The sequence below is a fragment of the Myxine glutinosa genome, chromosome 11, assembly GCF_964187855.1.
Source record: "Myxine glutinosa chromosome 11, kmMyxGlut1.1, whole genome shotgun sequence".
NCBI classification, from domain to species: Eukaryota; Metazoa; Chordata; class Myxini; order Myxiniformes; family Myxinidae; genus Myxine; species Myxine glutinosa.
The window spans coordinates 15602728-15629157 of NC_136271.1; the positions used below are offsets into that span (position 1 = coordinate 15602728).

General features: G+C 45.3%; 2 protein-coding genes across 10 annotated transcripts in view; both read left to right on the top strand.

Annotated features, from left to right (window-relative positions):
• DAZAP1 (DAZ associated protein 1) overlaps positions 1 to 2380 on the top strand; it is a 34973-nt gene extending 32593 nt beyond the window's left edge. For all 8 annotated transcript variants that reach the window (XM_078786413.1, XM_078786417.1, XM_078786415.1 and 5 more), the window contains 2 exons: positions 320 to 412; positions 1408 to 2380. In XM_078786413.1, the coding sequence (XP_078642539.1) occupies positions 320 to 412; positions 1408 to 1535 (221 nt within the window). In that variant the 3' untranslated portion in view covers positions 1536 to 2380. The remainder of the gene's footprint in view (positions 1 to 319; positions 413 to 1407) is intronic.
• A 1807-nt stretch (positions 2381 to 4187) lies between these two features.
• LOC137436435 (WD repeat-containing protein 41) overlaps positions 4188 to 26430 on the top strand; it is a 30019-nt gene continuing 7776 nt past the window's right edge. Inside the window, exons 1-9 of one of the 2 annotated variants that reach the window (XM_068130213.2) lie at positions 4188 to 4511; positions 7050 to 7156; positions 9576 to 9624; positions 13994 to 14134; positions 14230 to 14292; positions 17442 to 17553; positions 17685 to 17747; positions 21822 to 21938; positions 22100 to 22269. In XM_068130213.2, the coding sequence (XP_067986314.1) occupies positions 4467 to 4511; positions 7050 to 7156; positions 9576 to 9624; positions 13994 to 14134; positions 14230 to 14292; positions 17442 to 17553; positions 17685 to 17747; positions 21822 to 21938; positions 22100 to 22269 (867 nt within the window). In that variant the 5' untranslated portion in view covers positions 4188 to 4466. The remainder of the gene's footprint in view (positions 4512 to 7049; positions 7157 to 9575; positions 9625 to 13993; positions 14135 to 14229; positions 14293 to 17441; positions 17554 to 17684; positions 17748 to 21821; positions 21939 to 22099; positions 22270 to 26430) is intronic. The other variant, XM_068130212.2, reaches the window with a different exon arrangement.

Here is a 26430-nt window from a genome sequence, read left to right on the forward strand (position 1 = left end):
CACGCCGGCTCCTTGCGCTCTAACCTTCTCTGGTTAATTGCACTATCGGCTGTGTGAGACATTCTCACCTGTTGAGCCTACCTCGATTATAAAGGTGTAAAATGTGTTTTTGAAGGGTGTTAGCAGGAGAGAGAAGCTAAGTGTTGATGAAATAGTGGAATTCAGATTTTCCATGAATCCAAATTGAAAGTTAAGAATGATTCTTTCTGTTCTTTGCTTGCACAATGATTTGAATGATTTCCATTTATTTTTGTGTGTGCTTTTTCTTTTATCCATGGTTTTCCTATGTAAACCATAATTGTTTTATCCTGTCCCGTAGGTATGGGTAACTATGCTCAAGACCCTTCAGGTTATGGACCAACTCGCCCATCCCAGTCCTATGGACAGGCTGATCAAGGATTTGGTGGAAGCGGTATGTAGTTTGATGTGCATTGGGATTTTGGAAGGCCTTGCTCTTCCATGAAGTCTTTATTGGTTTTGCTGGTTTTGGATGGGGGATGACCTGATGTGTTGAGCTCGCTGTCGTGGGGACCTGGAGGGAGAAATGAGATTGAAGAGAATGTGGAAGTCGTTTCCACAGGTGGGGGGGAAGGAATGAATGAGTGGTGTTGAGCAGTGATTCTGGGAGTTTCACCAAAAGGGGATTAGTTAAAGGCCTCAGAAACCAAGGGGGTTTGGAGAGTGGGCTGGGGAGGGGGACCATGGAAAGGAAAGGGACCATGGATGGTGCAGAGCATTTGGCTTTGATTTGGGGAGAGTACGAAGGTGTACTGAATTCTGTTGGCATCTTCCCTTGAAAGTTGCATTGGTTAGGTGAGAGGGCAACAGGTTCAAGAGCAGGTATTGCTGGTAAAACAATGTCCATTGGGTGTTTTTATTTTAACATTTTATTACCTTTGTACAAAGTGATTTTTGCTACCTAAACGGTGTGAAACAACTCATTTGGACTATGTCCAGCTGAGTTTTTGTCGACACCCAGTGTCCGTCGTCTGTCTGTCTGTCTGTCTTGTCTGTCTGTAAACAATTCGACGTCTACGCTCTAAAAGTCACAAATATTGATTAAATTTGATGAAACTTGTTATGCAGCATCTTTAACCTATAAATTAGTTTGGGATTGTATATGGGCGTTGCACGCCCAAAAATGGGCGTGGCCGGGCGGCCATATTGAAAAATCAATTTTTGTCATATATTTTTAGCACATGTAAACGATATAGTTTGTGGTTCTATTATGCATATTCTAACCATATTGATGTAGACCAGTTGAGTTCAGGTTCCCTGGAACCTCTAGTTTAAAGTACTTTTGTTTGGAGGTTTCACATTAATCTTGATATTGTGTGAGGCAAACTGCCTTTACTAACGTTTCCCCTCCTCCCCGCATTGCCCTCCCTAATGTCCAACCTGCTCCAGCCAATTACGGTCAAGACATGGGTGGCGGCGGACAGCAACAGAACTTCGCCGACGCCGGACAACCCAACCCGAGCTATGCCAACTATGGGCGCGTGCCGAGCGTTACCTTCCACCCGTACCGCCGTTAACGTGATTTCCGCCATTGGTCATTGTGGGCCCGGTAACCCTGCTTCGTTTTCCTTTGTCCCATTACCATCTTTCCCTTGACTCTCGTTTCTACTTGCTTTTCCTTTTTTTTTTTTTGCTCATTTATTACGTCGTTTGTAACCATTTGAACTTTGACCCCGTTTCGCGTGCACGGCTCTCCTGGTGCACCCATAGGCCCTTATCTCGACGCACGCGCATCACTGTAGGTGACTAGTTGAGGAACTTTTGCCGGCACCACGACAGAATTTATTTTGAACTTTGAATCGACGCCCTTTTTATAATTTTCCTCGTCACGTGATTCAATGTTTATCCTTCTCAGCCGTAGTGCGTGTGAGGTGTTTGAGTAGTGCTTTGTTTCTGAGCGTTCGTTTGTGGGCAAGGCGGGGTTGCTGAGGTTGTGCATGGAACCCAGTGATTGATTATTGCCGGAGCTAGTACATTAGATATGAGGTCATGTGTAGTCTTTCACATTTTACCATCCGCGGCTCACCCGATTGGTTTTGTGTTTTTTCGTTTTTTTTAAATCTACAGTGCTATGTTGACTTTAAGCAATGACTGACCGGTCACAAATGCTGCCCCTATAGAATGAAGTTTTTAGTTCTTCCGTTTTTATTTTGTGGACTTTGGCGCGGCACATTTTGGGGCCCTTTCCTGTGTTGCAAACAAGTCGAACTCGTGGCATCTAAAAGTGCACCTTCGGTTTTTCCTCGGAAATACTTGTTGTTAGTTTTGTGAATTCCTTTTTTTGTGATTGTACTTAAAATTGTTTTACTTGCCCTGGATTAGGCATGTTTTCAAATAAAACTATCGGTTGCTTCTTTTCAAAGATTGTCTCTTTGGGTGAAAAGTTCTCATCATTGTCCACGCGGTACACCTTAATAGGTTTTCCAAGTTCCTGTGAGTACCAGAGGTCACACTCATCCCAAAGTCGGTTCTCCCAGTGCTCTTCCATGAGCTCCACTGCTGTAAAGAAAATAAATACATCATGAAACCACTCGCTGTCCTTCAGGTCCTCCCTGTCTGTCTGCGGACATCACCTGGTGGGTAGCATCATGCACATTTCCGATTAAAGTATGCGAGCTGTAGCTGCTGTCCGGCTGCGAATGTAAATCGCTGCCCTGCCAATGGGGGCGGCTATGGCAAACCACCCAGTGTATTCCTTGCTTTGAGACTCCAATTCCCTGGATGAACGACAATTGAATCTGATTGCGCTTCGAAGTAGTACGAGGGTGCTACATAATATTTGACCCGAGACTAGGAATTTCAGCAATTCCTTTTGGAAATTGTTTTTTTGTATGCGTTCGTAACGGAATAAAAGGAACACTGGGGAGAGGGGAGCACCAACAGCAGAGTTGAAGGATAAAATTGAGGGAGATTGACAAATTACGGGTAGGGTAGGATGCCTGGGGTGGACAAGATGTACAGAAGGAAAAACGAAATGTGGAAGAGCTTGGGGTAGGAGTTGTTTAATGGGTGTAAAATAAATAAAGGTTTTGTATGGGGGATGATTTGAGATGGAGGTGAATTAGTCTTGAAGACCTGGAGGGAAGGATGAGATGGAAGACAATAAAAGCTCATCAGGAAGACGACCTGGCCATGCCATGTTTAGCCTATTCCAACTCGTATTTGGCTCCACATTGTGAAAGTGGGACATGTGACGTTGAACTTGGACATCCTTGAAGTTTGAACTCTTCACTGTACTGCTTCATGTCCCCCAACATGATTATTTGTAAACATTTTAAACTTGCGCTGTGAATTCACAAGCCCTAGGTATATCCTTCCCTTCGGTGATAAAATAAACTAATCCACACACAATTCATTCGTTGGTAATGATCCTGTTGGGCATTTGTGACGACATACGCCTACCCTCGAGTTTTGCACCACGTGGTCTGGAGTTTGCAGGACGAGCAGCCTCCCATTCGGTGAGCTGAGAAAGTTCAACACCTGTTGTGCAGAGGTGCTTTCCAGGTATCTTTCAGAAGCTTGGTGAACCATTCCAAGTACCATTCCTTGGGCTGGTGTAGGTAAACGAGGGTGTTGGGTGGGCAGGACACCTGTAATAAACGTATCAAACATCATTACTTGACAACATCCACCTGAATTTTTGCAGGAAGGTAGTTTGTTTTGCTTAAAAATACTTCAAAACTAGTCAGTGCAAAAAGTTGTATTATTCCGTTCAGTTACCAAGCAGCTTGCTGTCGCTTGCCAAGCCAGCCGTTTCGAATGGAGTGCTTAATTCATTTGGCGAGCGATCTCCAAGCTGAATGGTGACAACACACCCCGAACTTCCTGTAGTCCATCGTGATGCTTCACTTCACGTCTTCCTGTATGGAAAGCCAGGAATGAATGAAAAGGGGAGGAACGAACGAACGAACGAACATATCGTGTTTCCTCAGTTTATTATGTTAGTATTTTACGTTTACAACAAATACAGTTTACTCCAAAAGAAAACTTCAGCGAATGATTTTACCAGTTGAGGTGTATAATCTTATAACTTTAGCCGTACTGGTTTTGGCCTTATTTCCTAAACGCCTCTATATTTACAAACCTTAACTTCACTTACACATTACACAACGTGATGCTATGTAATTTACGCATATACATTTTATTAATATATTAAATAAAACGATGGTGTTGCTTTTTTTTTTTCAATCACATTCACAGCGAGGCCGAACGAGCATCAGGCAGAAAACAGTTTCGCTTCGCGTCGTTTGGCAATAAGCAGAAGAATTAGTCGTTCGTCAATGACGTGTGAGATTGTCGTTTATCAGATGTAAAGGAAATGAAAACGCTTCCCCTTCAGAGACGCGTTATGCCGTAGATATTTCAAGTAAAAATCGTGTTGTCATCCATTTCGCGCGTTGTACGATCTTCCATGAAGCAAAGCTACCGGCCCCGCTACTCGACCCGTCATGTTGAACCGTCTGTTGGGACGAAGATGTCCGACTGAGAACAAAGTGAGTCGTGTGTTTGTGTTTTCAGGGTGACGTAAACTATTTTCCACTGATCCATATATGATTAATCAGTGATGAGATGAAATTTATTAACAGGTTCAAAACACATCTCAAAGCCTGTATATTCCAAACGAAAGCTTTGCATAGAAATTAGATTACGGTTGGACACATTAACATTCAAACCTTTAAAATTAAATACTGCGAGGAGTGTACACTTCGACCCTTCGGTAGTGAAACGTCTCCCTTTACATTTACACGACCGTTGATTGGACAACCGTAGCACCGCCCATCATGGACCCGTAGCGCCGCTCATTGTGGACCCGTAGCGCCGCCCATCATGGACCCGTAACGCCGCCCATCATGGACCCGTAACTCCGCCCATCATGGACCCGTAACGCCGCCCATCATGAACCCGTAGCACCGCCCATCATGGACCCATAGCACCGCCCATCATGAACCCGTAGCACCGCCCATCATGGACCCGTAGCACCGCCCATCATGGACCCGTAGCACCGCCCATCATGGACCCGTAGCGCCGCCCATCATGGACCCGTAACGCCGCCCATCATGAACCCGTAGCACCGCCCATCATGGACCCATAGCACCGCCCATCATGAACCCGTAGCACCGCCCATCATGGACCCGTAGCACCGCCCATCATGGACCCGTAGCACCGCCCATCATGGACCCGTAGCACCGCCCATCATGGACCCGTAGCACCGCCCATCATGGACCCGTAGCACCGCCCATCATGGACCCGTAGCACCGCCCACCATGGACCCGTAGCACCGCCCATCATGGACCCGTAGCACCGCCCACCATGGACCCGTAGCACCGCCCACCATGGACCCGTAGCACCGCCCATCATGGACCCGTAGCACCGCCCATCATGGACCCGTAGCACCGCCCACCATGGACCCGTAGCACCGCCCATCATGGACCCGTAGCACCGCCCATCATGGATCCGTAGCACAAAGTGGGAAGAAGCAATTTATTACCACGCAAAGCGAAAATGCACGTCTGCCCGACCTGGCTTCCGTCCGTCCGTCCTTTCTTCCGTCCGTTCTGCCGTCCGTCTGTCCGCCTTTCTTCCGCCCAACCTGTCTTCCGTCCGTCTTTTATTCCGTCCGTCCTTTATTCCGTCCGTCCGTCCTTTCTTCCGTCCGTCCGTCCTTTCTTCCCTCCACCCGTCCTTTCTTCCCTCCACCCGTCCTTTCTTCCTTCCGTCCGTCCTTTCTTCCGTCCGTCCGTCCTTTCTTCCGTCCGTCCATCCTTTCTTCCGTCCGTCCTTTCTTCCGTCCGTCCGTCCTTTCTTTCTTCCGTCCGTCCTTTCTTTCTTCCGTCCGTCCTTTCTTTCTTCCGTCCGTCCTTTATTACGTCCGTCCTTTATTACGTCCGTCCTTTATTACGTCCGTCCTTTCTTCCATCCATCCGTTCTTTCTTCCGCCCGTCCTTTCTTCCGTCCATCCGTCCTTTCTTCCGTCCACCCATCCTTTCTTCCGTCCGTCCGTCCTTTCTTCCATCCGTCCGTCCTTTCTTCCGTCCACCCGTCCTTTCTTCCTTCCGTCCGTCCTTTCTTCCATCCGTTCGTCCTTTCTTCCGCCCGTCCTTTCTTCCGTCCGTCCGTCCTTTCTTCCTTCCGTCCGTCCGTCCTTTCTTCCATCCGTCCGTCCTTTCTTCCGCCCGTCCTTCCTTTCTTCCGTCCGTCCGTCCTTTCTTCCGTCCGTCCGTCCTTTCTTCCGTCCGTCCGTCCTTTCTTCCGTCCACCCATCCTTTCTTCCGTCCGTCCGTCCTTTGTTCCGTCCGCCCGTCATTTCTTCCTTCCGTCCGTCCTTTCTTCCGGCCGCCCGTCCTTTATTCCGTCCAACCTTTCTTCCGTCCTTTCTTCTGTCCGTCCGTCCTTTCTTCCGTCCATCCTTTCTTCTGTCCACCCGTCCTTTATTTCGTCCATCCTTTCTTCCGTCCGCCCATCCTTTATTCCGTCCGTCCTTCCTCAATTGGTGGTACACGCGAGTCACGATAGGTGACGGACTACTCCGGCCTTATACAGCCTGGATACAACAGACGTTGGTGAGTTCCTGTGAGTATGACATATTTTGTCAATTATGGTGAACTCGCACCGGGCACCGAGACAGTGGTGTCTAACGAAGTCAGAGACAGACAAGTCGTTTGAAAATTGGAGACAAAACTTGCATGACACACCTTCCCTTGATCCTAACTTCGCGCTTCTCCTCGTTGTTGGTTCACAATGGGAAAACAAAACCCGGACATCGCCCCTCGAAGGTCGCCCCAGTTTATTGCGTCAGGAAGGTAGGCATGTCGCACCTTGGAGAGATTATGTGGCCACATTCATTATGTGGCCATCTCGGGAAACATTAATTATATATCACGTGAATAAGTCCTTGCATGTGGTCTCCATTTTCACTCTGACCACCTGTGTTGCTCTTTGTTGATGAAGAGCTCACCACATTAGATTATAATGATCTTCTTTTTTTTGCACATATCAGGATGAAGTTTGTTTTTCTCGTGATCAATTTACAGGTGCCGCAGGTTGTGGACGAGCAACCTGCAAACCCCTTCACAGAGCTGCAGGTGCTCAGCGGACACACGGACATTGTTCGTTACTTGCTCCCACTAGACCACTACAGGCAAGTAAATGTTAGTACATGTGTTAGTACCAGCGATTGAGACCAGCGAGCAGTATCATTTTTGGTCCTGCCCCCAAGGGTGGAGGTCAAAAGGTCATTTCACAAAAAATGCAATTATGAGCAAATATGTAACGATTTTTTGGGGATTTGATCCCCGGTCCATGGCCCAGAAGAGGGGGAAGGGGGGCAGGGGAGGGGGCGGATTTGGGGTCACAGGTCAAAACGGGGAAAAAATTGACTAAATTTAATTCCTGGTGGGTCATTCCATTCCTGGGTCATTCCTGGTGGAACGCTGTGCCATTTTTCAGCAAGCGTGCCATCATATTCGCTCTAGTCCATTTCTATTTTAATCATGTGAGAATATAGTCTTGTGGGGGACGAGTTGTGCGTAGGCCTGTAAGTGTTCCCACACGGTTTAATCCTTGCTGTAGTCCACGGTCATCATTGTGCGGGTTACAGAGACCCCAGGCGGTTTGGGGACTGACTTGGTTGAAAGCCACGCCTTCAGAAATAAGTAACTGTAAATTATCAGGTACTAGCAGAAGTATCCGGCATTGCCGGGCAGGGGAGGGGAGGGGAACGGGGGGGAGGGGAGAAGAGGGGGGGAGGGGAGAAGAGGGGGGGAGGGGAGAAGAGGGGGGGGAGGGGAGAAGAGGGGGGGAGGGGAGAAGAGGGGGGGGAGGGGAGAAGAGGGGGGAGGGGAGAAGAGGGGGGGAGGGGAGAAGAGGGGGGGGGGGAGAAGAGGGGGAGGGAGGGGGAGAGGGGTAGGAGGGGAGGGGGAGGGGGGAGGTTACATTACACCGATTTACATTGAAAACTGCTGAAATATGTACGCAACTTCAACTTAGCACAGTTTAGTAAATACTCGAGATAAATCCATGCGGTAAAAGATTGCTGAGAGTTGCTAAGACCTACGACTTAGAAATTCCACCTGGACACACTTCAGGGGGCACTTTCAAAGGGGAGATGTGCTTATTCTTTCTAAAAAATATTTTAGGTGTGGTATAGACACGATATTTGCATGCATCGGTTTCAAAAATCGAGCAAATATGGTAAATATTACTCACGTGAAACCAGGATCCGTCTCGGTGGTAGCCATGAGTGTGTAGATGTCACATGATCGGTCATGAAGAGTGGTTAAGTCCAAAATATGGCATACCATGGCATAAAAACGATTTGCCCGCAAAGCATTGCACCGCAACGGCGGTCACAGAGTGCCATGCACAGCGTGACGTAAGTAGTGCGCGCAGCGCCCCTGGCGGAATTACCGGTCCCTATCAAAGACATTTAATTCATATCGCACAAAATCGACAAAAATCGACACAAAACACGATCGCTTTTCGCTCTGAATTACGTGCAAACGTGTGACGGAAATCACCATCGCCCAGCATCGAATGCCAACCAAGATGGCGCCCGGCAACTGCATCTCCACCTATGTGGAGTGAATCTGTGAATGGCAATGGTCACATCACGTGATCGCTCTGAGCGAATCAGTCTAGCGGCGGGGATGGAACATCACGTGATCGCTCTGAGCGAATCAGCGAGCTGTTCTGACACCGGCTGAGATTAGCGGGTACTTCGCTGAAATGCGCTGGGGTAAATATGAATAAAAAAAATATGGATCGTCAAATATTTTGAGGTCGGCCATGTTCGTCCCAGGCTCAATGGCCATGTCTATGCCAAATATCAAGCACGTGAGCCTCTCCGTTTCGGAGTCTATCGGTAACATTACACACACACACACACACACACACACACACACACACACACACACACACACACACACACACACACACACATGCACATACACACACAAACTGTGTTTTATATATATAGATTGCCATTTACACTGATTTTTTTATTTATATATTTATTTAATTCTGATAAACTGAAGCTACTCGTATTTGCCAATGTCCCATTCCAAGTATGCTGGATTGACTGTCTTTCCGTGTATGAAATGCATTGCTTGTGCATCATCATCATCATCTTCTTCTTTAATGGCCATAATTGTTCCCATGTTCTTGTGGGGTTGGCCGTGGGAAACTCTTGGCCAAGTCTTTCACGAACCGGCTGGCCATGCCTGACGTTCGACGAAGTAGCCATAACAGGAATTTATAATTTGTTCAGGGTGCCGGCGATAACTCACCTACTCTTCGAAAAGGACATCGTGGAATCTTTAACATATGATCTTTAACATCGTGGGATCATCCATGACCCTCAATGACTGCTTTTTGTGATTCTTTTGCAAATCAAAAACTCATGGATCCACCTTGGTGTCGACGCATTGCAACTTTACTATTGTTTTAAACAGTATTTTGTGGCGAGCATTCTGTCATTCTGTGAATACTGTTGGAATTTAATTGTACCACCTGTAATCCTTCTGGTTACGTTTCTCAAAGGCAATGATCGTGTGTGCCAGGTTCGTTTCTGCTGGAGATGATGGAACGATCATTGTGTGGAATTTTCAGGTACAAATACAACCAAAAGGATCTTTCCACAGTGCTGCCTTACACCTATGTTTGCTGACAAGTTGTGCAATTAACTTTACACACACTTTAACATCATGGAATATATTTCAACCTATTTCACAGGTAACAATATATATATATATATATATATATATATATATATATATATATATATATACACAAAGAATTAAGTTAAGCACCCCTACACAACGAATTAAGGTAAGCACCCCCTAATATATATTCTTTGTGTATATGTATACATTGGCATATATTCTAAGGTATGTGAGATCAAATAATGATTGGTATGACATTAGCAATTATCCATTGATGAAATTGAGTGATCAAAGTGAAAAAAAGTGATTGGTTGAGTCAGTGATCCGATCACGTGGGTCCTACACACGTTATTGACGCAAAGATCGCTAGAGGTCTTCTCAGAACAATGACTGTACGTTAGAAAACATAAACGTCATCCACACTGTCCGTGATGGACCTATAGCTCCATACTTAAATTGAGGTGAAAATATGCCTAAAATTCCCAAAAAATTTCACCTTAAATTATTCAGAATAAAATATTGAAAACGGCATGATTGTTATGTTTTTATGTGACCATAATATCACTTCTCCAGAAAATATAGCAATATCATGGGTATATTACACTGTTTTGACGACAACAAACTTGTAATGTGCGAGGTTGTAAAAAAACGGGGGGGGTGCTTAACTTAATTCTTTGTGTATATATATATACAGTGCGTATCAAAAAAAAGGTAATCCGAATTCAAGGGTTTAATATGTAAAGGTTATTTAGCTTGACAATTTACATGTGGTTCACCAATTATGAGGAGATCCTCAGCTTTCCATTGATGCCTTTCATGCATCATTGCTGTCACACATGACCGAGTACATGTTCATTGAAAATTACAAGTTCAAATCGCATTTTTACAAGTTTGGCTAATCGGTGCAAGACAGTTTGAAATGTACGCATTACTTGTCGACTGCCAAGTTGATTATGTAAAATTCTTAAGCTGGTCTGGTAATCGTGGGTTGCATCATCCTTTGTTTAAGATGTGTATTTAAGATGGGCCTACAGTGTATGGGTTTAGAGACAGTCTGAGTCATTGAAAAGATGGTTCAACTTACGACTGAACAGCGGACCTTCGTGGTTACAACCTTTCACCAAACTGGAAGTTTGCAGCGAACTCGTGATGCTTTCAGGGAACGTTTCCCAGAACGGGAGCCTCCAGCAGCCAAAACCATCTGGGCGAATGTTATAAAATACCAAGAGCATGGCACTAGCCTCAACCGCAACAAGGGGAATTCTGGTAGGAGGCGCACTGGGCGATCGGAAATGAACATTGCAGCAGTAACGCAGAAAGTTTTGGAGCATCCTAGGGATACCAGAGCAAGACGAAATGGGACGGGATTGCCTTCGGCAACATTCAATCGAATCACAAGACTGGACCTCCACCAACATCCGTATCGGATTCACATCCGGCATCAACTTACGCCAGGGGATTTTGCCAGGAGGCTGGTGCTTGCCGGATGGTTGATAGCACGTTGCGAAGCAGATGTCAATTTCCTGCAGTATCTCGTTATCAGCGACGAAGCTGCTTTCGCCATGGACGGCAAGGTCAATACCCATAATGTTCTTGAATATGCACCAACAGGACAACCCCCGGAATTTAATTTTGACACCAACATGAATCGACAAAAGTGGACTGTTTTTGGTTGGGACTTTGTGGAAGTGGTCAGGTGATCGGACCATTTTTCTTTCAAATGTTCAAATGGACCACAAAATGTTAAGTTCTGTCACTCAAGCTTTTGGGTCTCACTATCTGCCATGATCTTTCTTGGGAAAACCACATTTCCAAGCTGGCCTCCAAAGCCAGTCGCCGACTGGGCATCCTCCGTCGTGCGAAGTCCTTCCTCGGCACACCTGAGCTCCTCACCACATACAAGGCTTTCATCCGCAGCTCAATGGAATACTGTTCTCCCCTATGGGCTGGTGCTCCTGCCTCACACCTGGCTCGGCTTCACGCTGTTGAATCCAAAGCTTTCAAAATCATTGGAATCTCCCGCGATGAAGCTATCTCTGAGGGCCTTTCACTCACTCACCGCAGGCAGGTAGGTGGTCTTTCTGTCTTCTACCGACTCCTCTCCGGCCTTGCTCCCCCAGCTCTCTCCGTGCTCTGTCCCCCAAATATTCCTACAGGTCGCACAAGATCTGCCAGCAACCCTCTGATGGTTAAACTGCCGAAATCTCGGCTCTCTGCTCACCTTCACTCTTTCATTCCTCTTTTCTCCCGCCTGTGGAACAAACTCCCACACTCCCTTCAATCCCTCTCCTCCCTCCAGGTCTTTAAAACAGCTGTTCACCACCATCTCTTATCTTCCCCCATCCATAACCTTGATCTTTTCTACCCCCACTAATTCACCCCAGATCCACCTTATTTGAAATTCCAACTTATTTCCTGGAAATCCTGGCAGTGTCCATATGTTTATACCTCTCCCACCCCCCCCCCCCTTCACATGCCTCCCCCCCTTCACATGCCTCCCCCCTTCACATGCCTCCCCCCCAAAGCCCTCTCCCTCCCACAGATCTCTCGATGTCTCCATGTCTCTCGGTCCCTGCTCTCAAATGTTGTGTTTGTGTCCTTCCCCCTCTCTCCCCATCTTGTCTACCGCTCCCGATGTTATTTGTTTTATGTGTCTGTTTGTCTTTCTGTGTGATTAATTTTCGCTCTTTCACGAGCCTCGATCTTGTATACAAAAAAAAAAAAAAAGAAAAAAAAAAAAAGAAAAAAAAAAAAGGGAATGTCAATGGTAACAGGTATCTGCAGATGATCAATGATGAAGTTTTACCGCAGCTGGAGGAGAACTTTGAGCGACAGGTTTGTGGTGTCTTCAGATATCTCTGGTGGGCCCAAGACGGCGCCCCAGCACATCGTCTTTTCGCTGTCCGATATCGACTGAGGGAACTCTTTGGAGACCGAGTCATCACCCTCAACCATGCAGTGGAATGGCCGCCAAGACCACCTGACCTCACACCATGTGATTATTTCCTTTGGGGACATTTAAAGAACAAGGTGTTCGTATCTCTTCCCCGTGATCTTGACGAATTGCAGGGCCGTATTCGACATGAAGTGGATGCTTTGCGCGATGACCCGGCTGTGGTGAGACGAGCAGTTCAGGGCATGCTCCGCCGCTGTGAGCTTTGTGTTGAAAGGGGAGGTGGACATGTTGAAGATGTGGGTGCATAAAGGCCAATCATTCCTGAGAAAAGTTCACATCTGATGTTCATTTTGCACCAATTATCCTGACTTGCATCGATTAGCCAAACTTGTAAAAATGAGAATTGAACTTGTCATTTTCAATGAACATGTACTCGGTCATGTGTGACAGCAATGATGCATGGAAGGTATCAATGGAAAGCTGAGGATCTCCTCTTAATTGATAAACCACATGTAAATTGTCAAAATAAATAACCTTTGCATATTAACCCCTTGAATTCGGATTACCTTTTTTTTGATACGCACTGTGTATATATATTTATATATAAAAAAAATTTTTTTTTTTTTTTTTTTTTTTAAATAAACAGGAATTAAATTCCTGCGTGAGGCTGGTGTGAAAAATTCTGACTCAACCCGGGACTCGAACCAGGGACCACCATCACTTACGCGGTGACAGCCCACTGTGCCATTAAGCCAACGGAATCTCCTCAGAAATTGTCCACACTTAACACTGCGAGCTTTATAATGGCCGATGTCTTACGTGCCCACAGCCAGATATATTCCAGAGGGATAGGGTTAGCATGGACAATAGACGGTTAAGAAATGAAATTCTTGACATGGACAGTACTGCCACTAACTACCAGGATGAAGAAGAGGCCTTTCCAAATGGAAGAGAGAATAGTCAGGGAGAGACACAAAGGAATCACCCAGACGTTCTTTGAGGAACATTTCTGTCACACATACGATGTTCGGAGCTGCAACAGTCACTTATATGGAGAGATCAGTGATATTTGAATGAAGACCTCAAATGTGAGTCCGCTATTGGGTGCATTGAGGAATAAGGGCTGAAGGTTGGGGGTTTGATCATCGGGTGGATAGACGAGGGGTTGGGGTGTGTAAACACGAAGAGGTTTATTATCGTGTGCCCATACTCGCTACAGACCGACCAGGTTTATTTTCTGGATTCCAATTTTTTCCAAACATAGATAGATATTATGACCAGCTTGGAGGGAGAATTGAGTAAAAGCATGATGAATCCATGAAATAGATTCTTTAAAAAGAGTGGAAGTTCATAGGGATATGTTTGTGTTATCAATGATGCAAAAAGGGTACTTGACATGTGATCTGTTCCTTGTGTGCAGACGGGTGAACGACTGTGTGTACTACATGGCCACACGCGGCCTATCTCAGCTCTAGCTACTCTGAGCTGTCCGTTAAACCTTGATCTGCTCGATCCGCACCCGCTTCTGTTACTGTCTGCCTCTTCTGACCGCACCATCTGTGTATCCTTTACCTGGAAATGATATGCAATGCAGGAGTTTGAAGATTTCTATGGGTTCGGTTTGCAAAGGCATTTCCTTTACACATTCGTTTGCAGATGTGGGACATGGAGTCTCAAAGCTTGCTTAAAGCACTTGGTGATCACAGCTGCTCTGTGAAGGTTTGTAATGTTACCTGGAATATACTTGTGTTATCAAGATCAGCAGCTGATGTCTGCAGTTATTGACTTGGGTGTCTCGTCACTTTAATTTTGGTGAGGTATGTCCCAGCATCGGAGTATCTTGCTAGCATCGGAGTATTCCCAAGATCCTCGGCAGGATGGAGAATCCACACATAGTATACAGTCGTGGCCAAAAATATTGGCACCCTTGCACTTTTTACAAATCATCATCATCGGGTCGATCTCGATCGGACAGTGACCTGTGAGGCCAATGTTTTTCAAATAATGCACCATTTATTCCAAAAAATTGTTGAAATTAAAAAATATTTTGGTATCCACATATGTATTTCTTTGGTTTGCAGTGGAACAAAACAAATATGCTGAAATCATTACTAAATCTTAGCTTATTCCACACAGGAATCCTAAAATGACCCGGACAATATTATTGGCACCTTTCAGAAGTTGTCTAATAATTAGATTTCAAGCAGGTGATTCTCCTTTATTTTGGAATTGAACTCACCTGTGCTGAGTTGCAGGCGCCTGCAATATAAAGATAAATAGCACCACAAAGCGGGCGTAACCCCTCAGCCCATGCATGGTGGAAACCAATTTCAAGATGGCTACCGTGGTGGCCATATTGAAAATCGCAGCGCGCCTATTTTCGAAAGGAACCTTCCTCTGCTCAACCCCAACACACACTGCAAAAATGGATTTAATCGGACAACCCGTTCTGCTAGAAATTGATGGAAACCAATTTCAAGATGGCTGCCGTGGCGGCCATATTGAAAATCGCAGCGCGCCCATTTTCGAAAGGAACCTTCCTCTACTCAACCCCAACACACTGCAAAAATGGATTTAATCGCACAAGCCGTTCTCCTTGAAATTGACGGAAACCAAAAGTTGACGGACGCCCGCCCGGACGACGCCCGTGACGACAATACCCCTTAGCCCAATTTGGGCTGAGGGGTGACTAGAACGTCACGCAGTAGAGAGGACACCTCCGCCTGGTTTACCATATCACTCAATGGTGAAGAATCACTTTAAACATTGTACGAGCTGGATCCGGATCTGGATCTTCACCAAAATTGAATCGATTCTTCCTTGACACACACACACACACACACACACACACATACACACACACACACACACACACACACACACACACACACACACACACACACACACACCTTGCCCAACAGGTTTCATCCATCCATAACTTTTTGAGATATCCTGCTATGTATCGTTTTTGGCCCTATCTCCCGATGGTGAAGAAGCACTTAATATTATAGTAGCCGGATCAGAATCTGGATCTTCACCAAATTCTAATCAATTCGTCAGTGTCACATACAATACATCTCTGCCAAATTTCGTCCGAATCCGTCCACAACTTTTGTAGATATTTTGTTCATAAACGGACAGACAGACAAACGGACAGACAGGGGTGAAAACATAACCTCCATCCACCTTTGGTAGCAGAGGTAATCACTCATTCAACCAGTTTGAATAGAGAAAAGGAGTCATTCTGCTGTTTTGTGTCACTGTGTGTACCGCAATGAGCATGGAGAAAATAAATAAAACCAGAGAATTGTCTGAGGAGGTCAGACACAAGATTCTTCCGTCCAAGCATGGACAATCTCAAGGCTACAAGTCCATCTCCAGAGACCTTGATGTTCCTGTGTCCACCGTACGCAATGTTTTCAGGAAGTTTAAAGCCCGTGGCGCTGTAGCCAACCTCCCTGGACAGTGGACATAGCCACAAGAGAAAACTTGATCGAAGATTGCAGCGAAGGATTGTTCGAATGGTGGAGAAAGCACCTCGATCAACTTCCAAACAGTTTCAAGCTCAACTTCAGGCACAAGGTACGACAGTTTCAACTCGCACCATCCGTCACCAACTCAATGAAAGAGGGTTCTATGGTAGGATAACCAGGAGGACCCCACTGCTGAGAAAGCCCGACTGGAGTTTGCCAAAACACACCCGAACAAGTCAAAATCCTTCTGGGAGAATGTCGTGTGGACAGATGAGACCAAATTAGAGCTTTTTGGTAAAGCACATCATCTCTATGTTTACAGAAAACAAAATGAAGTCTTCAAAGAAAAGAACACCTTCCCTACAGTCAAACATGGAGGAGGTTCAGTGATGTTTTGGGGTTGCTGTGCTGCCTCTGGCACTGGGTGCCTTGAATGTGTGCATGGAATCATGAAATCAGGAGATTACCAAGGCATTTTGGAGCGTAATGTTCAACCCAGTGTCAGAAAGCTGGGTCTACGTCGAAGGTCATGGGTCTTCCAGCAGGACGACGACCCCAAACACACTTCAAAAAGCACCCAGGAATGGGTCAAGAAAAAACGATTGACTGTTTGAAGTGGCCAGCAATGAGTCCAGATCTAAATCCCATTGAACACCTGTGGGGAGATCTGAAAACAGCAGTTGGGAGAAGGCACCCTTCAAATCCGGTAGAATTGGATCAGTTTGCACAACAAGAGTGGGCCAAACTGCCAGTAGAGAAGTGTAGGAAGCTCATTCATGGCTATAGGAAGCACTTGACTGCAGTTATTTTGTCCATAGGCCGTGCTACCAAATATTAGGTCTAGGATGTCAATAATTTTGTCAATGCCATTTCTTTTTTTTGGATTTACAAGCATATATAAAGTTCTGAATGAAAAACAAAGGTTCTGTAATATTAACAGTGAAATAAAGAATTGTGGAAACCAAATACTTTTGTCAATTTCAACTTATTTTGAGAGAAAATTGTGAGTTATTTGAAAAAAGTGCAAGGGTGCCAATATTTTTGGCCACGACTGTAAATGTCCAACCAAGCTGTGCCCTGCGTGTGCTAACACATCTAGCCACCTGAGCTTTAGGTGGGGGTTTCCTCCTCTTTGCCATTTCTTTGAAGATAATTTGGGGGATTAAGGCAATGCTTTTTGGAATAAAGGATAAAATTTGGGGGATACCTATTAGGGGACATCTATTTAGTATGTACACATGGGCTGAGATGGAAAATTCCTCCATGATGTCGATTTAATAAGTACGGTACATATGGCACGGTAAATGCTCGCCGTATTGCCTCCTACATCATCCATGGAAATACATCTTTGGACCGACCTCGTTGGACCGATATGCAGTGTCGATACTCTTGCAGTGTCTGCTGGTTCTGAGGCGTGAAGACTTGTGGTTGGCTGGGGGTTCTACTCTGCTGCTGTGGAACAGAGTAGGAGAGCTGCTCTGTAAGGTGATGGGGCACCTTGAGGAAGGTAAGCATCGAGTGCGTGGGATACAAGACGTAAAATGTTCTGCCTGGCTGAGTTGTGCGCTCTACTGAGTTCCGTTCTCGGTCTAGTTCTAGTTTATTTTATACATTTACCTCATTTTCTCCTCCTCATAGATATTTGCTCTATGATCGAAATAGCAGATTCTCGTGTGGTGGCAGCAGTTGGGAAGGACTTGGGTGAGTCACAATGAAATCTGATTAATTTAATCCATGTATGTTATAATGTTCCGGTTTCGGAGACCCCAGGGCGACATACCAGTTGGGAAGGACTTGGGTGAGTCACAATGAAATCTGATTAATTTAATCCATGTATGTTATAATGTTTTGGTTTTCGGAGACCCCAGGGAGACATACCAACACATAAGGGTTACCTAGCGTAGTTATATCTGTAGTAATTTTGTCTCGGTAAATTACCTCTTCCATCGTATCAGTGGAAAGGGAAATGCGTTGTGTTTGTGTGGATGATTTGAACCACCTTTGTGATTCTGCCCCCATTTAAATCCTTTTTGCCTTTCTCTTATTATCTCCCTCAACCCCTCTCAAATTCTCTCTCCACACCTCTGCAGCACATCCCTGCACATTTTGCAACACCCAGACATTAAACTCAACATCACATGCAACATTACAAAACCAACACTACAAAACCACCATTTCAAATCAAATCAACCAACATCAGCATGAAGTGGTGCCGACCATGATTACAAATCTATTCAAGAACGATAATTATCGCGCAGCACAAACACGCAGCACCGGCAGATGGGCGGGCCTGGTCATCGGCTCCACAGCGGAAGCTGGGATCGACCAATGGGCGTCGCATGGTGGCAGGAACAGACTAGTGAGGAGGTGGCTCTCACAAAACTCAATCTGCTGCTAATTCCACAAAGCGCGCCTCTTCCAGGGACCTCGTAGGCCAGGAGAATTGAAGGACTCGAGGCTTGTGCACGTCTGGGAAAATTGGAAAGTAGAGGCTGAATCTGCGAGGCCGAACGGGCTGGTGACGAGGTACAGCAGAGAGCTGAAGAGCCGCGGAGTAAGATATAAGACCCGCCCCGGACCCCCGAACTCTCTCTCTCTCTCTATGGCCAAGCTCTCAGCGCGCTCTCTAGCCAAGGTCTCTGAGCAAGAAGCTCTCAGCGCTCTCTCTAGCCCAGGACTCTGAACGAGAAACGCTCTCTGCTGCCCTGTTCTCCCTGGCTTTCTCTCTCGTTTGCCCTCGCTTTCTTGAGATAAACGCTCTCGCAGGACGATCTCTCCCGTGGCCCTATACTCTAACGACCTCCCTGCCTGGGCTCCCTGCACGTGCGCTTTTGCCTCGCCGACTTCGAGACGCGCTGCAGAGATTCCCATACGTGCACGACTGGAGGCCGACGTCCTTGCTGCGAACATCCTTGAGGGACATGCCCAACGAGCCGTCCTGGGCGAGCTGCACCAAGCGGCCGTGCTTTGAGCGTGTCCTCTTCTTCCTCCCTTTCCCCACGTGAGTCAGAGGGCCCTTGTCTGGGTAACGTAAGTTAAGAACGGTTAAGTTCTCTCCTGTGTCTCTTTTCTCTGGCCACTGTACATTTGTAATAAACCTGTGTTTTGCTTCCAACTTGGCCGTTTACGTCGTTGCACTATTGGCCTCGCATTACACGAGATAAAACTGCTCGATCGGGTTCCTAATAATTAACGGCACGAGTCACGTGATACGCAAACCGCTCGGGCGTATCAGACCAGCGTGACTCGTGTGAGGTTCAACCCCCGTCCTCGTGGCGGCGTGTGTATCGAAGGTACGCAGGTTATTGACCGGAAACCCTTCCACGCGCTCGCTGCGGGGTTGGCGGCTGGAATTGCTCCGCAATCCGCCCCCATGAGTGTAAAGTGGGTACTGGCCTCGTGGACTCGAAGCTCGAGGGAGAAAAGGGCTCAACCCCCCCTTAGTACGTCGACGGGCTCGAGATCCGCAACAATATATTATAATGATCTTTTGACTTATGAGGGAAAAGATGAGTTTGCAGTTTGACAAAGAATGTGGTTGTCATAGCTACCGAGTGATTTCCCTGAGCCAACAAAGTTCCGCATGCAACAATTGGTCTTCTGAGTTTTAAAATCTTGACAAAACTACGTATGGTTTCTCAAATATGACAAATTGGGAAATAAATACCTATTAATTAAATAAGGACTTTCTTATTTAATTGCATGCCTGTTTGAAGTTTTAATTTTAACATGATTCATTAAGTTCTCGTGTTACTATTGTGTCAATTTGCAATATAATATGATAACCCTTACATCAAATGACTCATGTCCTCTGGAAACAATAATGTTAAAAAATAAATGAATTATGGATAAAACCACAGAATGGTAAATCATTTGGTATAATTTTAATAATAAAGGCACTGTAATTAATTATAGTATTGGATGAGGTCTTCCCCACATGATAAATTTATTCTGTAGTGTCGAACATGAGTAAAAGATATATCCACTTATTTCTTACAAATGCTTCACATTAAGATAGTCAATGAATGACCTTCAAAAGTTCTTGAAGTCTTAAAGGATGATGGCTCCACAAAGTCTGGCAGGAGACAATGGGAAACAGATGTGCCTCATTAAAAATATTTGATATGCAGACCTACCCTCTAGCTTACTCGGCAGGGAGTCTGCCCATCCCAGCATTCACTCGACCTATCAAATTGCATTTCCCCATTTCTCGATCCCCCCCCCCAACCCCCCCATATTTCATTCGACCAATCCCCACTGCCCTCAACCCTCCCACCTACACTTTGCTCAACCAATCCTACTACTCTCCTCCCCTTTCTTCATGCGACCAATCCCATCTTCGCTCCTCCTTTCACTTGCTCCTCCCAATTATTTCTTTGTTTTCAGCCAGTATAAAAGACATGTGGGCATGAAGAAAGATTTATTTTATTTTTTTTATTTTTTATATTATATAAAAGACATGTGGGCAACTTCACTGCCAGGATTTTCACTTGGGCTGTCGATACTGTATGTCGATATTGTTTACTATGCATGCTGGTGTTTTTGGTGTGTTTTTATGACGTTTTCTTTGTACATCTCTACTGTACCAGGATTTTCACTTAGGACTTTGATTTAGGATTTTGTTGTGTATCTGGCAGTGTGCTTTTCGTGATTTACAGTGCGTTCTTCTTGGTTTGATAAGGGGTTATTGTTTCTTGCTGTGTATCTCCTTGTAAACAAAAAGTGATATCCTCCTCGGGAATTAAAATTTGTCAATCCTTCTTCTGACAAATATTGTTTGGACATTGAATTCTTGATTCATCAATTACATACTGTCCAAATTCCACAACAGAGACAGCAACAGAGGCTGCAAGTTTTTTTGAGAACAACTAGGTTAGGAAGATTGGGGGAATGAAGAGGGTGGATAGAAGGAGAATGGATGAACTGAGGGAGGAGATTGGTGAAATACTGCTGAGATGGGCTGGACACTTGGTGTGGATGTGGGAAGAGAGAATGGCCAAGACAGCGGATAGGTTGAAGGAGCGAGGTCGGAGGAAAATAGGTAGACCGCGGTTGAGATGGGAGGTTTGTGTGAAGAGGAATATCAGTAAATTGGGGTGGTTGGAGGGTGGAGAGAGTTGGCTGAGAACAGAGGGGAGTGGAGGAGGATCGTGGTCAACGCAGGGCATGAGCTTGGTGCCACCAGACCTCACCCCTTATAAAGGGAAGAGGAGGAGAATGTGGGAGACCCGGGTCCTCCACCATATAACTACAGTTAAAAAGATACTTCTGGCTTAAGCTGCAGTGGGCGGAGCTTGTGAAAGATAAAACCACCTAATGCAAAAAATCAGCATCGGCTATGACACTGCAGCGCATAGGTAAACCGGCCGATCTTATTATTAGCAATGCCAGCCCAACCCTTGGGGGTTGGGAACAAAGCACGGAAAGAGCAGAGGGCAAGACCAGAAATGAGGCGTAAAGACAAAGAAATCGCACCGACCTGTCTGCGATGGGAAAGTGCTTGGCCCACATATATTTACCCTAATTTTGATGTCTTGAATAGTGTTAACATCAGAGCAAAAAAAAAAAATGAGTGATAACGGCTTTTGGGAAGGGGTTTCGGTTCATCTATCATGTATTACTTTCAATTTTTCTAAGTTTTAATGTGATTGTTCATGACTACAAATACCTGGATTGTTTCATTTTTTAATGATTTTATTGATGATGTATACACTTGGTTTGCACTATTGCACTCTTTTGATTCTAAATGTTTTGTTTTTTTGCTGTTCTTTGCAGCTGTGTACCGTTTGGCCTTTTGCTCTTTCAGCGAGTCCACAGCCCAGTGGGGTTTGCGAGAACTGGCAATGCTGCAATCACATTCTGACGATGTTCGCTCACTGTTGCATGTCAGCGGTAGGTCTTGTCTCAACTACACCTTGATGCCATTATTAAAGTATGTCGAATAAGTAATGGGACTTGCAGATCATTACGTGAATGAACAAACTGGGCGAGGAATAAGTTCAAGTTGACTTCTGAGTTCCTCGATATTCCACTCCATCTTCCTGTCTCCCCAGACGGGTGCTTTGTGAGCGGGTCGCTGAGTGGCGAGATGGTCGTGTGGAGTGGTGTTAGCCTCGTGGCTCTACAGAAGATAAAAGTAGATGAGGATACTCCAGGAAAATGTCTCGAGCATAATTCCCAGCTCTATCCTACAGGCATTTACTGTCTGAGCAGCTCTAGCCAGGTGAGTCATCTCCCTTAGGACAAGGGCCAACATACAGAATATAACTGAGTGCTTTATTTTAATTTTTAAAGAAATCCTCAAGCCTTGTCTTTTTTACACTTAATTGCAGTAGTATATTTATTTGGTTTAATTTAATGCATGACCCTAAGGTAAGTTGCTGGTCAGCAACAAAATCAAGAAAGATGTCGTGCAACACACGATATGTACGTGTGATATCCAAATAAATAATATGCTTCCAGGTTTTTGATTGGTGAACCAATTCAGTGACCAAACATGCAAATTCTGTTCCATCTTGTAGAGTACCCAGCAAGTCCCAGCATCCAGGTGGGGGAAGATTGTGCATTAATTGCTGAAAAAAGCTAATTACGTCTACAAGGTTTTAAGGATCTTAGGGTACTAAAGGGTCTTTAGGTGTCTAAAGGTTCAAGGTGTCTAAGCAGTCTATATGGTCAATGGATCTAAGTGGCCTAAAAGGTGGAAAGTATCTAAGTAGAGTCAAAGGGGTGTAAAAGGGAGTATCTAAAAGGTGAAAGCTTTAAAAGGTCTGATACTCTGAGGGTCAAAAGACCTTTAAGATAGATATAAAAACTTTGATTTCAGACCTTTAAGATATCAAAGGTCCAAGGATCTAAAATGGTCGAAAGGTAGGTCCCAATAGTTCCTAATTAAGCGACATAGTCAAGGTCCAATAATACTTAATTAATCGACATATTCATGGTCCAACTCAAACAGTATGTAATTAATACACATACTCATGTGGGGCAACCAAAGGTTCACCTCGATGAGGATTTCCTGTCTACCTTTGTTATTTTGGTTTTATATACAGTATACGAGGTCCGACAATAAAGTTCCTGGATTAAAGCGATATAAACCAAGTAGAGGTACATTCAAAGTACACCGCCCCCATGCCAAAGAAATAAATAAATAACATATCATCCAGCGCGCGACATTACTCGGGCGCCTGGCGATACCATCGTGCAGCACATGGAGACGGAATTGGGAGGGAGCGGTGTACAATAAATGTATTGATTGATTAAAACAACTAAATTATAATCGTAAAAATAATTAATTTCTTGATCAATTTGCTAATAGCATACTACCACCACTGTATACCTAAACCACCACTGTTTCATCCAAATCTGTAACTTTTTGAAAATAAATAAATTAAGGAATTAATCGAAAATTTAAAAATATTGATCAATAAATCAAAAATACCCTTTAGAGCCAAATCGATTGGTTACTGCCTTGTCCAAATATCAGTTTCCTATCTCAAAAGGTGCCTGAGATATTGCCCAGATGAGAAAAAATAAAGAAGTAATTAATAAATCGATAATAATCAAGTAATTAATCAATTAATTGGTTGATCAAAAAATAGTACTTTTTCCAAAGTACTTGTTCGCTGTTGTGCCAAAATTTCAGCTTTCTAGCTCAAAGGATGGCTGAGATATTGGCTGGACAAACAAACAAGAAAGGACGTCAGGCCTGACAGGTATGACAAAAATCGATAGAATCAATAACTGATTGATTAATTGTGTAAATAAAATAAATAAATAAATGATCATAAAATAATTAATTTCTTAATCAATTGGCTAATAGCATCCCTAAGTCACCACTGTTTCATCCAAATCTGTAACTTTTTGAAAATTAAGTGATTAATCGATTAATTGATTGATCAATAAATCAAAAATACCCTTTGCAGCCATAACGCTTGGTCATTGTCATGTCCAAATAGCAGTTTCCTAGCTCAAAAGGTGCCTGAGATATTGCCCAGATAAGAAAGAAAATAAATAAGAACTTAATAAATCGATATTTAAAAAAATGAATGAATGAATGATCGTTTTAAGGCCATTTTCCCCACTAGAGCGCGGGTTAGCCTTGCGGGCCCCATGACAATCATGGTTCCCTGTTTGAGGCAATGTTTCTATGGCCGGATGCCCTTCCTGACGCCAACCCTTGGTCGCCTCTTACAATGCGCAGGGACATGGTGTACCTATTCTAAATCGGGGTACACACCGTGATCATTCATCCCAGCAAGCCGGTACTCAATTTGCCGACCTCGGAAGGATGACAGGCTGCGTCAACCCCCCTGGCGTTAATTCAGCGATCGACCGGGATTCGAACCCAGGATCCTTGGATCCCAAGCCGGCACCCTAACCACTAAGCCAACACCAGGCTTACTAATAATGATGGCAACACTTAATAAATCGATAATAATTAAGTAATTAATCAATGATGGCTGAGATGGCTCAAATGATGGCTGAGATATCGCCAGGACAAACAAACAAACAAGAAAACAAACTGAGTGAAAACCGAGTCCTGTACTTTTGGCGTGTGTCATCGCCGGGCCCCCTTCGATGCCCGGCGATGACGTCATACAGCGCCTGGAGATGGAATAGGAAATGAGCGGTGTACAAGAAGAAAACAAAAAGAGTGAAACCCGAGTACGCTCTCTCGGCACGCCTCATCGCGGAGTTGGAATAGGGATGGCCGGTGTACAATTTTATTGTAAATGTACCAATTATATGTGTGGTCAGTGTCACCTTCAAAGTAATCTCTCTGGGAGTCTATACACGCTTGCCAGCATCGCTGCCATGCTTCAAAGCACTCTTGGAAGTCGATGCCTGAAAGGCCATTTAGTTCATTGGTTACAGCTCTCTGGATCTCTTCTATTGATACAAAATGAGTTCCTTTCATTGGCGTTTCGGACGTAGGTCAGATCGGACCAACATTCTCACCCTTTTGACATTTTTGTCCGTTTTAGCAATCGCTGGGCGTGCTGATTAGTAGACTACGGATTTTTATGTTAAGAAAATAGGCCTTTTATGTTTTGAAAAGCGGAATTTTTTTTTTTAATGTGAAAAAATCCCGAAATATTTTTTTCCCCCGTTTTATTCATTTTTTATTATTACCAAGTTTTTCAGAAATCAGTCAAAAAAAGAACAAAAAATGGTAAGCTCTTTCCTGCACAACATTAAGCACTCTGGGCTAGTAAACAGGTAAAAAATGACGTTCAGGTACCTTTATTGCAACCGCATTGTTTGATAAGTAGAGGACTAGAAGAAATTGACAAGACCCTTTTAGGAACGGTTAAAGTAGGTGTTTGAAATCATTATCTTGGTAATGTTCTCCTTGGTGAGGCGGTGTCGCGTCGGCGGTCGGTGAGGACGTTTCTGTAGACGGAGAAGGACCTTTCCACGTCGACGCTGACGATGGGGCAGTACCTCAAGAGGGGGATGTCGGCAAGCTTGACTCCAGCCGGCACACCAACCTCAGATCCGTGCTGATCTCCATCCAGGATCAAAGCCACTGTCCTCAGCACACCAATGTCGGGATTGCGCTGCAGCACCGCCTTGAACTTGGTGAGCAGGATCTACTTACGGCAGCCTCGGATCTTTTTGAGCTCCTCCTTGGCCTGATCAAGGAGCTGGAAGGCCTTGGCCAGCTCCATGCCGGCCTCCTCCAGCTGCTTAAGGATCTTCGGGATGAACGACACGTGGGCATTTAAGAAGACCAAACTGAGCTTGATGTCCGCCTTTCCGAACAGGTCTTTGGCACTCCGGATTGCCATCGCGTCGTCATCGTTCAGCTGGTCCACAATGTCCTTGACGGCCTCGAAGTGCTCGGCGTAAAACACCGCAGCGTCGATCCATGTCCCCCACCGAGTCAGAATGGGCTCCGGGGGGAGAGAAAGATTGGGCTGCTGCTCCTTCCAAAGGACAACACGCGACGGGGCTTTGACGAACACCTTCTTCGTCGTGGCAATCAGGTCATTGACGTCCTTGAACATTTCTCGGACTGTCTCGCAGACACGGTGGAGCGCGTGGGCAACGCAAGTCACATGCAGCAAGTCCGGGAAGAGTTCCTTCAGGGCATGGCCGGCCTTGATCATATAGGCCGCGGCGTCGCTGACGAGGACTTTGAGGCACTCCGGCTTGAAATCAGGACAAAGATAGCGCAGCGTGTCATTGACTGCGCGCACGATCTCCCCGGAGTTGGTCTTCTCCAGAAACATGCACTGGACGAGGTGGGGACGAAAGTACCCCTCCTTGGACAAGCGTCCCGTGATGATGTTGGCCACATATCGACCTGCCGAATCGGTCATCTCGTCGACGGACAGCCAGATGGGCTGCTGTCCGAGGTCGGCACGGATCCCCGCCAAGG